This window comes from Podarcis cretensis (genome assembly GCF_951804945.1).
Source record: "Podarcis cretensis genome assembly, chromosome: 1".
Classification (NCBI taxonomy): domain Eukaryota; kingdom Metazoa; phylum Chordata; class Lepidosauria; order Squamata; family Lacertidae; genus Podarcis; species Podarcis cretensis.
Genome location: NC_137170.1, coordinates 120,313,305 through 120,329,864, shown reverse-complemented (window position 1 = coordinate 120,329,864; position 16,560 = coordinate 120,313,305). Strand labels below are relative to the sequence as shown.

At 42.9% G+C, this 16,560-nt stretch overlaps 1 protein-coding gene across 2 annotated transcripts in view; it reads left to right on the top strand.

The window, feature by feature from the left end:
* ITGA6 (integrin subunit alpha 6) overlaps positions 1–16,560 on the top strand; it is a 65,854-nt gene that overhangs the window by 36,963 nt on the left and 12,331 nt on the right. For both annotated transcript variants that reach the window (XM_079976735.1, XM_079976736.1), the window contains exons 7-22: positions 7–200; positions 1,019–1,107; positions 3,114–3,241; positions 4,604–4,699; positions 6,951–7,012; positions 7,750–7,937; positions 9,287–9,445; positions 10,216–10,331; positions 10,441–10,630; positions 10,874–10,957; positions 13,303–13,382; positions 13,557–13,634; positions 13,725–13,827; positions 14,570–14,743; positions 15,258–15,356; positions 16,169–16,279. In XM_079976735.1, coding sequence (XP_079832861.1) covers positions 7–200; positions 1,019–1,107; positions 3,114–3,241; positions 4,604–4,699; positions 6,951–7,012; positions 7,750–7,937; positions 9,287–9,445; positions 10,216–10,331; positions 10,441–10,630; positions 10,874–10,957; positions 13,303–13,382; positions 13,557–13,634; positions 13,725–13,827; positions 14,570–14,743; positions 15,258–15,356; positions 16,169–16,279 — 1,951 coding nt within the window. The remainder of the gene's footprint in view (positions 1–6; positions 201–1,018; positions 1,108–3,113; positions 3,242–4,603; positions 4,700–6,950; positions 7,013–7,749; positions 7,938–9,286; positions 9,446–10,215; positions 10,332–10,440; positions 10,631–10,873; positions 10,958–13,302; positions 13,383–13,556; positions 13,635–13,724; positions 13,828–14,569; positions 14,744–15,257; positions 15,357–16,168; positions 16,280–16,560) is intronic.

Below are 16,560 nucleotides of genomic sequence, written 5' to 3'. Positions count from 1 at the left end.
TCTCAGTTGGCAAGATATTGTTGTTGGAGCGCCACAGTACTTTGACAGGGAAGGAGAAATTGGCGGTGCTGTGTACATTTACATTAACCAGCAAGGCAAGTGGGAAGGAGTCAAACCAGTTCGGCTCACAGGACCAGCAGACTCCATGTTTGGAATCGCAGTCGAAAATATTGGTGACATTAACCAAGATGGCTTTGAAGGTAAGCCGGAAAACGATTGGCCTGCTCTTTGATGATGATGATGAATTTCATTTCTATACCACATTATATTTTTAAGAACAATATTTCAAGGTGGTTTGCAACCTACATCAAAACATCATATAAAACAATCCAGAATATTATTATTATTTATTAAATTTGTATACCGCCCTTCATCTGAAGATTGCAGGGTAGATCACAAGATAAAAAAGACAAAATGAGGACATAAAAGACATAATAAAGCAAAAAACAAAACAAAACCCCAATAACCTGCTTTCTGGAGAAAGTCAAATAGAATGTATACATTCAAAGCAACATGATTAACGGGAAACTAAATATTTCAAGATGAAATATTACAAAGGAGGTTCGACTACAAAAGCACATTTAACACAGCAAAATTAACAACAACAAAAACCACATGAACATTTCAAAGGAAAACACTACTAAAGGAAGTTGTCATCATTCATTCCATCTCTATACCGCTTTATATTTTAAAGAACACATCTCAAAGCGGTTTACAACAACATGACAATGTCAAATAAAACAATCCAGAATAAAACAAATTCAAGCTCCAAGGAAGAAAATGTTTCAGATCCTTCTCTAAGTGAACATTTTGTTTTCCCCAGTCGCCTGCCTGGCATCCAGAGATCTCCACGTGGTCGCCATTGGGCCTGCGCCAGCTGCCAAATGCGTCTAATTTCTGATTCTCGGGCCTGGACAAACTCCATGGGCCCTGCCTTATTTGAGCAATCCATGTAGCTTTGAAAACCTGCATGTTCAGTTTGACTGTTGTTGTCCTTCTCTTTTTTTATATACAACAGATATTGCTGTAGGGGCTCCATATGACGACTCTGGCAAGGTGTATATTTATCATGGCTCCAAGGACGGAATAAACACAAAACCAGCACAGGTACTAGCTAGTGACGTTCGCTTCTCCTTCCAGTGGAAGTGAAATATTTATTTCGCTTGTTTCCTAAGCTTCTCCCAAGCAGCTGCCCACTTATAGTTCTCTGCCACCTGCTTCTCTCTCCTTAGACTTTGCACACCACTCTCTTCTCTGCCTAATATCTTGTCATGTAAGACCCCATCTGTACTATACATTTAAAGCAATATCATACCACTTTAAACAGTCGTGCTTTCCACCAATGCATCCTAGGAACTGTAGTTCGTTATAAGGGCATTGAGTGTTGTTAAAAGGTAAAGGGACCCCTGACCATTAGGTCCAGTCGTGGCCAACTCTGGGGTTGCGGCGCTCATCTCGCTTTATTGGCCGAGGGAGCAGACGTACAGCTTCTGGGTCATGTGGCCAGCATGACTAAGCCGCTTCTGGCGAACCAGAGCAGCGCATGGAAACACCGTTTACCTTCCCACCAGAGTGGTACCTATTTATCTACTTGTACTTTGACGTGCTTTCAAACTGGGATCCCTATTCCCCTAATAGAGCTTCAATTCCGGAGTTTCCTGGAAAGAGGGGTTGATTGTTAAAGCACGCTGGAAATTGTAGCTCTCTGAGTGGAACGGTTTTGTCCTACGTTTCCTCAAGCTATTCCTCTTAAGAGATGCTGCTTGCTAAGTCTTTTGCCTTCTGTAGAAAATAAGATAAAAGCCTTTATCCTGTTGTTGCAGAATTCAGCTCTTCCTTCAGATTTGTATTATTATTATTATTTGTATTATTATTTTTTTGCATGTGTGGAGGATGGCCTGCCTCCTAATAAATGCAGACGTGATATTCTTTTATTGTTTTAATTGCCATTGATTTTTCTGTTTTTATTTATAAGCTTTATGCAGACAGGAAATCTTGGGGGGGAAATTGACTATGTGTCCCGATGGCTTGTCAATGGACTCTTTTAACTGCATTAATCAATAATTCTTATAATGACTTATGGTTCTGGAGATGGGTGTTGATGAGATAGATGCTTGGCTAGTTCTTTTCAGTGGGAAGTGCTCACCTAATTTCCATTGATACCGTATTGGTCTGAATATAAGCCTCACTTTTTCCCCAAATTTCAACCGTGAAAAGTTAAAAATGCGGCTTAAATTCGCAACCTTACAAAAATGGGCTTTTATACGATATCGCCGCTGAAACAGACATACGGTAAAATAGAACAAAAAAAAATTTTATTGCCGATTTGCGAGCTTGAGACTGTTCATTTGTCGTTTATGGGAGTCAGTGCCTGTGGAATTGCAGCCAATTGAATAGCGATTTGCGATTTCAGCGATTCTACGGTAAGTTTTGCGGGCTTGCAAGATCAAAGGCTTAAATTGGCTTGGAGTTGTAATTCTACCAACCGCAGCGATTTTCAGCCTGTAACCCAATTTTAAGGGAGCGGCTTATATTCGGCTATTGTCTCCCCCCCCCCCCAATTTTTAAGGTGCAGCTTATTTGCTGGTGCGGGTTATATTCTGGCCAATACGGTAGCCTATGATTCTGTGACATTTGACAGCACCCTCTTCCATAGTGTGTACCCCATTGCGGCTCCATTCTGACTTCCTTTAGCTGTGCTCCCCTTTTTATGACCCTTTTCTATGTCTGATTTACTCTCTGCCTTTTTCCTAAGGTGACGTTCTACTAATTGCAGAGCGAATCTTTGACCTTCCAAGTTGTTTGACCCTCCAAGCCCCATCAGCCATAGCAATCCTGTTCAGTGATTAGGGACGTTGTAGTTTAGCAACATCTCAAGGGCCAAAGGTTTCCCCACACCAGATAAAGCTGCTAAATACATGCATTTATTATTTAAATGTTTTTAAACCACCCTTCGTCTTTAGATACATGAGGATTGTATGCAGGGACATGAACATATCAGAAAATATTCCCAATCCAATACACTGAAAAACAACAAAGACAACAGTGTTTATGGATGGCAGTCAAGTAGCAAAATACAGCATAACAATTTCCATTTTTTCGCACTGTTTCAGATTCTGGATGGTGGGGCAAACGGAGTCTCATCCTTTGGTTATTCTATCACCGGAAACATGGACCTTGACAAAAACTCCTATCCTGATATTGCTGTTGGATCTCTTTCAGATTCTGTAGCTGTTTACAGGTGTGTAGCGCCTTCTTGATTTAACCTTGATTTAACTCTGGGGTCCTTAATGTGGCACCTGTCACACCTTGGTTGTTCTCAGACACCTCCTTTGTCACCCTTAAAAAATAACTGAGGGTTTGGGGCATTGTTTGTTTGGAAGGTTTCCTGCACAGGTTTTTTGTTTATTTGGAGGAGGCGGGGGAGTCTGAGCATCACCAGTTTTCTTCTGTGAAGTGGGTATTTTGTGGTGCCCTAACAGTTTCTTCCATGGGGTCATGACAACTAAACAACAAAACAACAAAAACAACAGTTTCTTAGATTTTCAAATGTGCCACTGAGCCAAAACATTTTTGAGGAGACAAGACTTAACAGTTGGCATGAGTTTCCACAGTGTACTTTTCATCTTTTAAGAACGGCGAGGCCCCAAACTTTCATAAATATTAAAATGAGTGAGTCCTTGAACAAGAGCACAGTCACTTGGGCATAATTCTCTCAGACAGAGGAATGATGATATAGTAAATGTGTCTTGGACTATACCATTTCAGACTGTTGGGGGCCTAGAATCCTCCCGCCCCCCACAATCAATCTGTCAGTGTTCAGGGAATTGCTTTCCAGTGTGGAGGGCAAAGCCAGTCATGTGACTCAATCTGTTGCCCAGTGGTGTAGCGTGGGTTGCCAGTGCCCGGGGCTCCATGGTGGGAGGGAAACAGATGTGTGTGCATTCAACTGCCCAGTGACATCCATGTCACCCAAGAGATCGCAGCTGCAGTGATAAGAAAATAAGAGCAGTTCCATTGTCTGGAGAAGTCACTTCCTGGTTCGCACATAGAAGCTGTTTTCAATGGAGCCCAGTGGTGGAACTGTGCAGCTGTGTTGACGCATCAATGAGTGTTGAAATTTTGCGCCCCTAACAGTTTTGAGCATGGGGAAACCGCCCCTTTGGCCCCCACCCCACGCTACACCGCTGCTGCTGCCTGAAGTAGAACAGTCCAGACACAGGAGAATGTCATTCAGGCCTAAGTTGCCACTGTTGTGGGAATAATTGTGCATAAAAACAGAGACAGACAGAAAGAACGACAGACAGACTAGGACTGAGGAAGAGAAGTCAGTTTTATTCTAAATGCAGTCACCCAGCCTTTGTTTATCAGATGTGCAACATATTTTGATGAAATGTTTTACTCTAAACCCTCTTGTGCTTTCGGTGCTAACACACTGCAAAGAACTAGGCCACTCTGTCAGAGCCTCTCCCTACTACAGCATGAAAATGGAAAGCCCAATGGGGCTTTCCCTGTTTATTAGCCTAAGAATTCCTTCCTCAAGTGCCATTCACTGAAATAACAAGTTTCTTCCCCAACCTCCTCTTCCCTCCTGACATACAAGATCGCGGCCTGTGGTGAACGTTAAGAAAACTATTAAGATAGACCCCGGCAGAATAGACCTAAAGAAAAAGAACTGTGAAGTCCCCAGCGGGATTTGGTAAGCCGTTGAACTCCTAATATTTGTTTCAATGTTTTGGCAAACATCCGTGTGTTTCATATGCACGAGAATTTCCACAATATGATGCACTGCATGGGAGGTGACTATGCCAGCCTGCAAATATACTGTTACCTGTTAGGTTGGATTGTTGATGTTACTCCTGTATTGTTTAAGAGCTACAACAATGCCTCTTCTTGCCATGTTGCCTTGGTAATGTTGGAAGCAAGGGATTGTTGTTCCAACCCATCCCTCTCACTTATTGAGGCAGTAGGGCCTCATGGGTCTCTTCCTCCTCGCCGTCTTTACCAATATCTACTCTCCTAGCCTGAAGGCTGCAGTTCTTAAAGACCTGGCCTGAAGGGGAATGTTGCTTTGCCTTTCTGTGGCCGCTCAACAGGCACACTTCTTCCCTGTGCCGTTGGGCAAGGGTTGTAGTATGGAAGGCACCCAATTCTTCTGGCCAGCCATGCTTAGGGGACCGTGAGGGTCCTGGCTCAGCTCTGAAGGGTCCAACCCTCAAGTTCTGTGAGCTCTGAACCACCAGCCTCTGATTCTATGGGCTTTGAACCACCAGCATGGCAGACCTGGTCTCAGCTAGCTTCTCCTCCTTGGAGCTCAAGGCTAGAGCCCTACAAACCTTTTATGGTGGAGACCACGCTGTCAGGTTTTTGAAGACCCTTGGGCAAGGTGTCCTCAGTGCGCCTGCTCCACGAGTCACCATTTTTGCTACAGTCACCATTGCCTTTTCTCTTTGGAACCAGCCCCTACCGTTGCCCAGAACACCAAGAAAGCACTTCTTCTCATTGCTCTTGTCCCTGATCACTAGGGTTGGGTGACATCCGGTTTTCAACACCGTGGTATATCAGCAGCTATATACCGCAAAACGGTGGTTCCTCTGGTTACGAGCTTAATCTGTTCTGGAGGTCCGTTTGTAACCCGAAACTGCTCATAACATGAGGCCAGCTTTTGCTAATGGTGCCTCCTGCTGTTGCCGTGCAGCCGGCACGCGACTTCCGCTCACATCCCGGGGCAAAGTTCGCAACAAGAGGCATCTGCTTCCTGGTTAGCGGAGCTCGTAACCTGCAGCGTTCGCAAGGAGGACAGTACGTAACAATGAGGTCCCACTGTACGCTGATACATCATGATGTCTGGAATGTATCGCAGCTGCGTCTTCCTATCCCCACCACCTTACAGGTAGAAGAAACAGCTAAGATACATCACCCAGCCCTACTGAGCAAGCTGGAGGGACATCAGGGCTTCATTAAACTGCTCAGCTGGGGGGCAGGAAGCATCCTGTCCCCCATCTGAGCAAGTGCGAATACCACTCAGGCTCACGCAAGCCGGAGGGTCAGGGGGCGTCCTTAAAGACGCAGGCAGGCAGAGCCCAAGAAGGTGCTCCCCCAGAACCTTCTTCGGCTCCGCCTGCAACTTGAGCTGGCGCCACGTATTGCCAGCTCAGATTGTTTGAAACCGGTAGCGCGATCTGAACGCCATACCAGTTTCAGACGATTTATCAATATACCGACTAGGAGAAGGTTGGCTAGAGCCTGCCCTTACCTGGCCCTCACGCCGCCCCCCAGCCTGCATCCGATTGGCTAGCCGGGGAGGGGGCGGAGCGACAGTCCAGCAAGCAAGGTGGGGTGTTACCCAGGCTCGGGAATTCTGGGCCGGGACAAACCCCGCCCATCGCTTAGATGGATGAGTGGATGAGCTGGTAATTGCCAGCTAAAATTGTCTGAAACCGGTATTGTGATCTGAACGCCATACCGGTTTCAAACAATTAATAATAATAATAATAATAATTTATTATTTATACACCGCCCATCTGGCTAGGTTTCCCCAGCCACTGGGCGGCTTCCAACTGAATATTAAAAACAATACAGCATCAGACATTAAAAACTTCCCTAAACTGGGCTGCCTTCAGTTGTCTTTTAACTGGTATGGCGTATATATCGCCCAGCTCTACTGATCACTTGCTTAGAGCTGATGGGGTAGTGGCAGTGAAGAGGCAGAGGAGCAGCAAGGATTTCAAGGGCTTGACCATAGCAGTCTCTTTCCCTTTTCCTTCTTGGGGCAATGCAAATACCAGGCCTCAAGATGACAGAATATGTGTTTATGGCACCAAGTACTTGACTATAGAGGGTGGGCATTGAAGCAATGCATTTACTCTCGAGATTCCAGCAGCTTTTGGTGAAATGTCTCCAGTGCTGAACTCTTTGAAGTTTATTTCTGTGCTCTTGAATTCTTCCAGCGTGAACATTGAAGCGTGCTTTGAATATACAGCTAGTTCCAGTGACTTCAACCCCAAACTAAGTAAGTTGGTATGATATAACGATACTTGCATATTGTTAAGTGTAGCTCCCACAACAATTTGACCCATTTGCAAATGTGTCCATGGACCCCAATTATTATTATTTTTTGCGATCCCCTGTTCTGCATTGTTTTAGCTTCACGTTTTCATGCAAATATGCCTGAAGTTCGACACTTGTGTCCTTACAAAGCCAGCTCAGTGGCACATCTTGCAAGGTGACCAGGTCTTAAAACTTGTTGCCTTCCTAGGTGTGTAGGTATGTTGATATGTACAGTACAGGGAGGTATTATATAGAGTAATGTAGGTACATTTTATCTTATGAAAATAAGGTAGTGTGTTACGTATGTGTACTAAATGAATATGTATGTGTTTTATATGCTTATAAAAAAAATCTAAAAAAATAAAAATAAAATAAAGCTTGTTGCCTTCCAGGGCAAGGCAGGGGGGAAAATGGGCTAATGTACAACATCTGTAAGATAGTATACCAGCCTTTCCCAACCTGGTGCCCCTCCCCATGTGTTATGGACTACAAATCCCATAAGCCCCCTAAGGCAGGGATGGTGGGATTTGTAGTCCAGCAATATGTAGAGTGCGCTGGGTTAGGAAGGCTGAACTGCGTTGATTTCTAGTACCATTTAAACAAAGAGCAGTGAATTAAACATGGTACAGCTTGTCTTCCCTTATACTATTTCTGAGGGTTCTTTTTCTTTCCACTCCAACCCCCTCCCCCACTTCCCAGTTCTGAACTATACAATTGAAGTAGAAAATGAGAGGAGGCGATCGGGCTGGCCATCCAGAGTGCAGTTTTCCGATCGACTCTCTTCTAGAGGGCAGTCTCTTGAGCGACTCTCCGATCAGCTGACTGGGAGTGTGACTCTCCAAGGACAGAAGAAAGAAGAGTGTGTGACAAAAAAACTCGTATTGCAGGTATGAGAAGCGCAGAGGCTTCTGTTTTTAATGCTGCCCCATTCAGGTCTAGTTTTGCCAACAATACGCTTTCAGGTGAACTTGAGGTGGCCTCCGGCTTGTGGGTCACATATGAGATCCGTTGTGATGCCATGATTAGAAAGCTGGCTTGGGAAAACCTGTGGCCACGTTCCCACACAGCCATGAAGCCCATTGGGCGACCTTTGACAAGTCCGTCTCCATCAGCCTTAGCCTACCACACAGAGTTGTTGTGAACATACAGGTGAACAACATGTATGCCAGCTATTGCGAGCTCTGTGAGTTTGCATGTTCTAATCATTGCACGGAATAACAATTTCATGTTTGTTTCTTTAGTTCAGGCAGAAGGAGTTTGCATAATATAATAATAATAATAATAATAATTTATTATTTATACCCCACCCACCTGGCTGGGTTTCCCCAGCCACTCTGGGCAGCTTCCAACAAAACACTAAAATACAATAACCTTTAAAACATTAAAAGCTTCCCTAAAACAGGGCTGCCTTCAGATGTCTTCTAAAAGTTTGGTAGTTATTTTTCTCTTTGACATCTGGTGGGAGGGCATTCCACAGGGCGGGTGCCACTACCGATAAGTCCCTCTGCCTGGTTCCCTGTAACTTGGCTTCTCGCAGCGAGAGAACCACCAGAAGGCCCTCGGCGCTGGATCTCAGTGTCCGGGCAGAACAATGGAGGTAGAGAGACTCCTTCAGGTATACTGGGCCAAGGCCGTTTAGGGCTTCAAAGGTCAGCACCAACACTTTGAATTGTGCTCGGAAACGTACTGGGAGCCAATGTAGGTCTTTCGAGAATGGTGTTATAGGAATATCAAAACATTATGCATGTATGTAAGCACCCTAGGAACAAATTCCTTGCTTGCGTCCTTTGGTGTTACAAGCAAGGAATTTGCCCACCATTTCATTTGACTTTAATATTTTTTTAAAAATAGTCCACTAAAGGCCTCCATTCCTCTATAAAAATTTCATCATTTTGAATGCATAGTCCTTTACTTTCAAAAGCCACTCCTCCTTCATTGGAACCTCTTCTTCTTTTCATTTCTGCGCATATAATATCCTAGCTGCTGCTGTCACATACATAAATAGTTTGGCAATGCGAGTAGTTACTTTTAGGTTAAGTATTTGTGGGATGGTCCTAGCCGGTTGAACTAATGTGCCAATGTTGGAAACCGAGATGTTGCCACAGTGATGGAATTGTTCAGGCTGGGGCCTTCGTGCAAGCTGAACGTAGAGTAAGTTTGAAGCCAGAATATTTGCTGCCAAACCCAGCAGGGGGTTATTCTGTGTGGTAATAATTCAAATGTATGTATCTCTTAGGAAAATATCAAAGATAAACTGCGTCCAATTCCTATAACAGTTGGCGTCGCAATAAATGGCTCCGAGTCCAGCTCTCAGTCTAGGAGAAGACAAGGACGGTCGCTCCCAGAACTTCTTCCCATTCTAAATTCCAATGAACCAAGTACAGTTAATGCGGAAGTAAGTTTTTCCCCCCTTCCCTTTCTAATCTCGAAATCTGTTCTAGCCTGATTAGTTCATTTTGCACCATGTCTCAGAAACACATAGAAAGAAGGAAAGGTTTGTCTGAGTAACAATTCAGAAATCTGCATTTGTAACGTCTGCATGCTTGTTGTTGTGCGCTGTCTGTTAATCCAAAATTCACAGGGGGCCGAGGCTCCCCCAGAATTCTTGAAAATTGAGGGACCAGGCCCCCTCAATATTCCACATCTGCAGTGGGCCCCGTTGGACCTCCTGATGCATGCATGACGCCACATGTGCAGGCCAGGCCCCCCCAAAGTTCTTCGCTCTCTCCCTTCCCAGCCTTGCGGAGAGAGGACGGGAAACTGCGCACGGGGCGGGCGCCACTTTGCTGCGCTCCTGGCGCTGTTTGCCCCGCGCTCCTGGCTGCATACTGTAAGGTCGCAAATATAAGCCGCACTTTTCACAGTCGGAATTTGAAATAAAAGTGAGGTTTATATTCAGGCCAATACGGTATATACGCACATGAGCAATAATAGGTACGTTGTCAGGCTTTTCAAATTCCTTGAAAGCCAGTTCTGCACCTCATAAATATTTGGGTGTAGAAATTTGACACAGCACTATTTGGGTTGATTGAATTTAAGTGTCGTGCGGAAAAAGACCAAAAAAGTGACTTGTGGCACAAGATGACTATACCTCCTCTGCTTCCTGTGTGGCCGTTATTCTTTAAATTCAATGCTGTTTCAAATCTAAACTTGCGTTCATTGTAGGTGCAGTTCCTGAAAGAAGGTTGTGGAGAAGACAATATTTGCCACAGCAATTTGAAGCTTCATTACAGATTTTGCACAAAAGAAGGAAATGAAGACAGATTTTCCTATTTACCAATGTAAGTCTTTAAGAAACGGGATACCGGTTTTGAAAATAAAGTCGTTTGTGTTCCTTGGAGGCTTTTCTTCCCGCCAGTCCCTAAAACCTGACTTGTTCTGTGTCCTTAGTAAGAACAACATTCCAGTGCTTGTCCTCAAAGACCAAAAAGACATTGCCCTTGAAATCACAGTGACAAACAATCCGTCGGACCCAAGAGATCCTGAGGCAGATGGCGAAGATGCCCATGAAGCTAGATTCATAGCTACCTTTCCAGATAGCTTGACTTACTCTGCTTTTAGGGAGCTGAAAGCCTTTCCGGTAAGTACTGTTTCCATTTTAAAAAAGCATTTCAGGAAAACGCATTGTAAACTTTATCATGGGAAATCACGTTGGTGAAAGACGGGACTCCACAGTGTCATCCTGTGTCGCCATGTTATAACGCACGTAAAACGCTTTTTCTTTGCTAATGTAGCTGAGTCTCAGGCGATGCGGACGTTCAGAGAACCTTTTCATTATTTCATTTAACTCTTTGCATTGAAATATCAATCTCTTTTAACTTAGGAGAAACAATTGACCTGCGGGGCTAATCCAAACGGCTCTCAAGTAGACTGTGAACTTGGAAATCCTTTCAAGAGAAATTCTTCCGTAAGTGGTTTTTTTCTTATAAAGCCAATGCCTGGTGTACAGTGGTACCTTGGCTTTTGAATGTAATACGTTCTGGAAGACCGTTCGACTTCCGAAGCGTTCGAAAACCGAGGCACAAAGGGCTGCCAGCAAATTCAGTTGAGAAAATTGAAAAATACGCGGCAGAAGCTGTTGGACTTTGAGGCGCATTTGAAAATGGAAGAATTTACTTCCGGATTTTTGGTGTTTGGGTTCTGAAATGTTCTTCAACGGAGACATTGGAGAACCGAGGTTCCACTGTATTTTAAAACCAGTGTTTACTCAACATCTGATAACTGAATGTGCTCCTTTTATTCCAAGCTAAAATCATTCCCCCCCCCAATAAGCTACTGTATTTTTCTGTGTATAAAACGTCCCCATGTATAAGATGACCCCTATTTCTTTTTTAACCCAAATGTAAGAAATTAAGTTGTTTAGCTTTTTGGGGTGGGGTGGGGGAGGTCACGTCCGCCATTTGCTCACCCGCCTGCCTGCCACTGCCAATTGCTTGCCACAGCCACTGCCAATCGCACACCTTGCCACAGCCGCCAATTGTCTGCTCACTTGCCACTACCAACATCCCACCCGCCCACTTGCCGCAGCTGCCAATCGCCTGCCCGCCTCGCCACAGCCGCCAATCACCTGCCCACTTGCCGCAGCCAATCGCTAGCAGGCCTTGCTGCAGCCACCAATCACCCATCCAATCCCTGCTGCCAATCTTCTGCTTGCTGCTGCCATTAATCGCATGTCCCCCCTCTGCATTCACTATATAAGACGACACCCAATTTTTGGCTATTTTTTTTTGTTAAGCAAAAAGCACCGTCTTATACATGGAAAAATACGGTATTCATTAACCATCTAGTCAGGACAGAAACTTATAATAACAATCAGAAGTAACGTGAAGGAGCATCTTACAGTTGATATGTAAAAGAAAAGATCGGAAACAATGAAGCACAAAATTAGGGCATTAGATTTATACCATAGTAAAGAGAGCAATCCAAACCCCGGCCAGGCATCGGGGGGCATGATGGAATGGCATAGCCATCACTGCAGCTGCAGCCCTGTTAACTCATGCCAGCCAAGGTGGAAGGCAGGAGAGACCAAAGCTGCCTCTGGGGCACATAGTAATCAAGTGATGAAAATGGGAAGTCACTGGGTCTGTCTCCATCCCTGGAATGCCTTGTAGGGAAAACAGGGATTCTCCACCCTTGGAGTGATGGCAGAGCTCTTCCCTCTGCTCCAGGTTGGTGTCCCCTGAACACCTTGTAAAAAAATAAAATAAACATATTTATTGAAAGTTCAAAAAGTATATAATTATATGTGTACTAAACATGGTGAGACGTAAATAAAAGAGAGAGAAAAGAAACAGAACCCATGTAGAAAGGAAAATAAAGGGGTGACGACCCAAACTATACTTTAAAGGTAAAGGAACCCCTGACCATTAGGTCCCGTCACGGATGACTCTGGGGTTGCGGCGCTCATCTCGCTTTACTGGCCGAGGGAGCCGGTGTACAGCTTCCGGGTCATGTAGCCAGCATGACTAAGCCGCTTCTGGCGAACCAGAGCAGCGCACGGAAACGCCGTTTACCTTCCCTCCGGAGTGGTACCTATTGATCTACTTGCACTTTGACGTGTTTTCGAACGGCTAGGTTGGCAGGAGCAGGGACCGAGCAACGGGAGCTCACCCCGTCATGGGGATTCGAACCGCCAGCCTTCTGATCGGCAAGTCCTAGGCTCTGTGGTTTAACCCACAGCGCCACCCGCGTCCCAAACTATATTTTACAAGGTTGTTATTGTACTTCACCAGATCTTAACCTATTACAGTATTTGTAAGAATGGATTCCAAATATCATTGAATTTGTCCATGGCAAGTCTGCATTCATATGCAAGTTGTTCATATGTTGTGAGTTTGTGTAAGTCTTCAATCTAATCGTAGAAGGGAGCTGCATTTTTATTTTTGCAATTATCAATATCAGTCTTTTTGCTGTGGTAAGGACACAGAGAGTCCACTTGTATTGTCCTTTTGTAAGGTTCCATGTTCTGGGTATATAATTCAAGAGGGTATTTTGCTGTGTAAATGTAAGGCTGTTCCATACAGTTCTGTTGATAGTTTCAGTTACCTTCTGCCAAAAATATTTCAGTATAGGACATGAAAAAACATATGTCGCCTAAACACCTTGCTGAACATTTCATAGTCAATTCAAGTATCTAGCCAATAACTGCCAGCCCCTTAAAGCATCTATCAGAATTACCTATCTAGTACATAAAACAAAAATTGATATGTCTCTAATATATATTAATCACTTTGCATTTATTCCATTTCTCAGGTTACATTCTACGTGATATTAAGTACAACTAAAGTTAATGTCGATACCAAGGACTTGGACATTAATCTGAAATTGGAGACGTAAGATTTTTTATTTTTTTTAAAGCATTAGTTGCTTTTTCTAACGCTCGTAAATATTCTGAAATGGTTGTGACTTGGTTGTGAATGCTGCGTAATTATGACATGGAAATGGTTAGTGGTTTTAAAAACAAAGCAGAAAAAAACAAGTGTCCTTTTGTTTCCTTTTTGTTGCAGAACAAGCAATCAAGTTAATTTGGATCCAATTACCGCTAGTGCTAAAGTAGTTATTGAACTGCTTTTATCACTCACAGGGTAAGTGTCTTATATTTAGCATAACAAATCAATGCTAGAGACAATCCTTTTGTGATGGTCATTAAAATGTGATGTTTCTTTTAACAATAGGGCGGCTAAGCCTGCCCAGGTGTACTTTGGAGGCAACGTCATCGGTGAAAGCGCTATGAAATCTGAGGAGGACATCGGCAGCTTAATAGAATATGAATTCAGGGTAAGTTGATACATATACGAAGGAAAAGTTCTAGCACCTTCATTATACATCTTTAGGCGCAAAGCGAAAACGTTCCTTTTCAAACCAGGCCTTTGAATTGTTGACATCTGATGTCTTTTTAAATGTGTGTGTGTGTGTGTGTGTGTGTCTTATTGGTTTGTTGTTGTTCTTCCTTTTACAATGTATTTTGTGTTGTAATGTTATCAGGGCCAGATTTAGGTTTGATGAGGCCCTAAGCTACTGAAGGTCATGGGGCCCTTTATATGTCCAGCTGTCCTTTGTCAACAACAAATGGTTGCTGTTTTTGTGTGTTGAATATATGCTATATGGTAATTTATGGACCTAATAGGTATCCAAACCATTTGGACATGTTGCCGTGCAACCAGTCCATGCAGAATGTAGGCACCCTATATATAGAAATGAGCAAACCAGTGATATTTTAGGGAGCAGGCTAGCAGGCGGGGCCTATTACTTACATCATAGGAACCCACACAACACAAAACACTGTTGCTGTATGTAGGTTTTATTTTATTTGTTTTTTATCTTACGTTTTGGAAATGTACATCCAGATTTTTTTCCTTTAACTTTTTGGGGGTCTCCAAGAGAGTGGGGCCGTAAGCTATAGCCTGTTTTGCTTCATCTGTAGATGAAGAGCGGTATGCAAAAAACAAACAAACCAATATCGATAATGTCTTGTTGCATGAGAAAATGCATGTTTGTTTGTTTTTAATATTCTTGACAGATAATTAACTTGGGCAAGCCACTAAAAACATTTGGCACAGCTTCCTTGGACATCCTGTGGCCAAAAGAAATCAAGGGAGGCAAATGGCTGCTGTATTTGGTATCTATCAACTCCAAAGAGTTAGGAGAAGTCCAGTGCGAACCTCGGAATGAAATAAACCCTTTGGGAATTAAGGTAAATAAGCGTTGCCTGTCCGAACGTTGCAGGGATTTATTGCAGCTCTTTGGCAACTGGAAGAAGGCTGTATGTTGTTGTCTTTGCAAGAGTGCCTGAGAAAAAGTGCATATAGGGAATTGGGTGGTGATGCTGCTGTATATACTTTTGACAAGCCTGCAGAATTCAGTTCTCCTGCATAAATCCTGCTCCAACTACTCAGGTGTGTTAATCTTTTAAATCTTCTATAGCAGGGGTGGCCAACTCCCAAGAGACTGCGATCTACTTACAGAGTTAAAAATGGGCAGTGATCTACCCCGTTTTGGGGGGTTCAGGTCAAAGTTGTTGAGCTTTGTTTAGGGGAGCCAAAGTTGTTTAGCTTCTTTGTGGGGAGTCTGTGATCTACCGGTGATCTACCACAGACATCCCGTGATCTACCAGTAGATCATGAATCTATCTGTTGGACGTGCTTGTTCTATAGCACACTTCTTTTAAAAAGATCTGACTGCATTTGTATCCCTGTTCATTTTTATAGATGTCTCGAAGTTCAAGGACAAAACGTCAAGTCGCAGAGAAACAGACAGAGGGTGGCAAAAGCTTTTCTTTGTTTTCAGAAAGAAAATATAAGACTTTGGTAAGCATTTGCCTTAACCTGTTACCAGCTGCTTTGTATGCCTCTCTCTCCCTTTGTTTTCCAAATTAGTCATCAAGTGCGGATGCCAAGGGCGGATATTTATGCAGGGAGATATTAGGCATAAAGATTTTGAATTCCTGTTGAATAATTTTGTTGAGTTACATGTAACACGTATTTTAAAAATAACTGTTGTTTTGAAATTTAAAAGATTACAGTTGCTTGTCACCTTAAAGATGAACACTTAAATAAATGTTTGCAGATTAGAGCCCAATTTATTAGTGGGTACTAGTCTGTGACAGTTTATGTCCTAATAAAATGATCCATAACGTAACTGGCTGTGTTGAACTATATAAATTCTTTATACATCATATAAACATAACTCTTTTCACATTATCTAACTGAGGAGGAGCAATAAGGACCAACATTTAGAACAGGAAATACTGTACAAAAAGATCAGTTCTTATATACGTAATGTCCAAATAGAAGCTTTTGTGTTCCACGTATGTACGAATGAATCAGATATGAACCATACTTTGCAAAGGCAGATGTGGAACATTACAAAGAAAAGATCATCTTTTGCAATTACTGCTCCTTAAAGTTGTTACGTTTGACACTTGTATTCGCTAAGACATACGTGGAACACAAAAGCTTCTATTTGGACATTACGTATATAAGAACTGATCTATTTGTATTTCCTGTTCTAAAAGCTTTCATTGTTCCTTTTGGCTGCAAAACAGCACATTTGGCAGAAACATTGGGTATTCACCTTAAAAGTATGCACTTTTAAAAAAAGTTTTGCATATTTAATGCAGGAATGTAACAAGGAGGCAAACTGTGTCACCATAAGATGCCCACTACAAGGACTGGACAGCAAAGCATCTGTTGTGTTGCGTTCAAGACTATGGAATAGCACTTTTTTAGAGGTATGCTCTGTTAACTTGTCTTAGATAGATTCCCTGTCCAGGGAAGTTTTTAATGTGTGACATTTTAATGTATTTTTAATGGGCGGGGTACAAATAATGTATTATTATTATTATTATTATTATTATTATTATTATTATTATTATTTGGACCACCTCTTTTTATTTGACCTAATGCAAACCTTTCTTTCTTCCTTCCTTCCTTCCTTCCTTCCTTCCTTTCTTTCTTTCTTTCTTTCTTTCTTTCCTTCTTTCTTTCTTTCTTTCTTTCTTTCTTTCTTTCT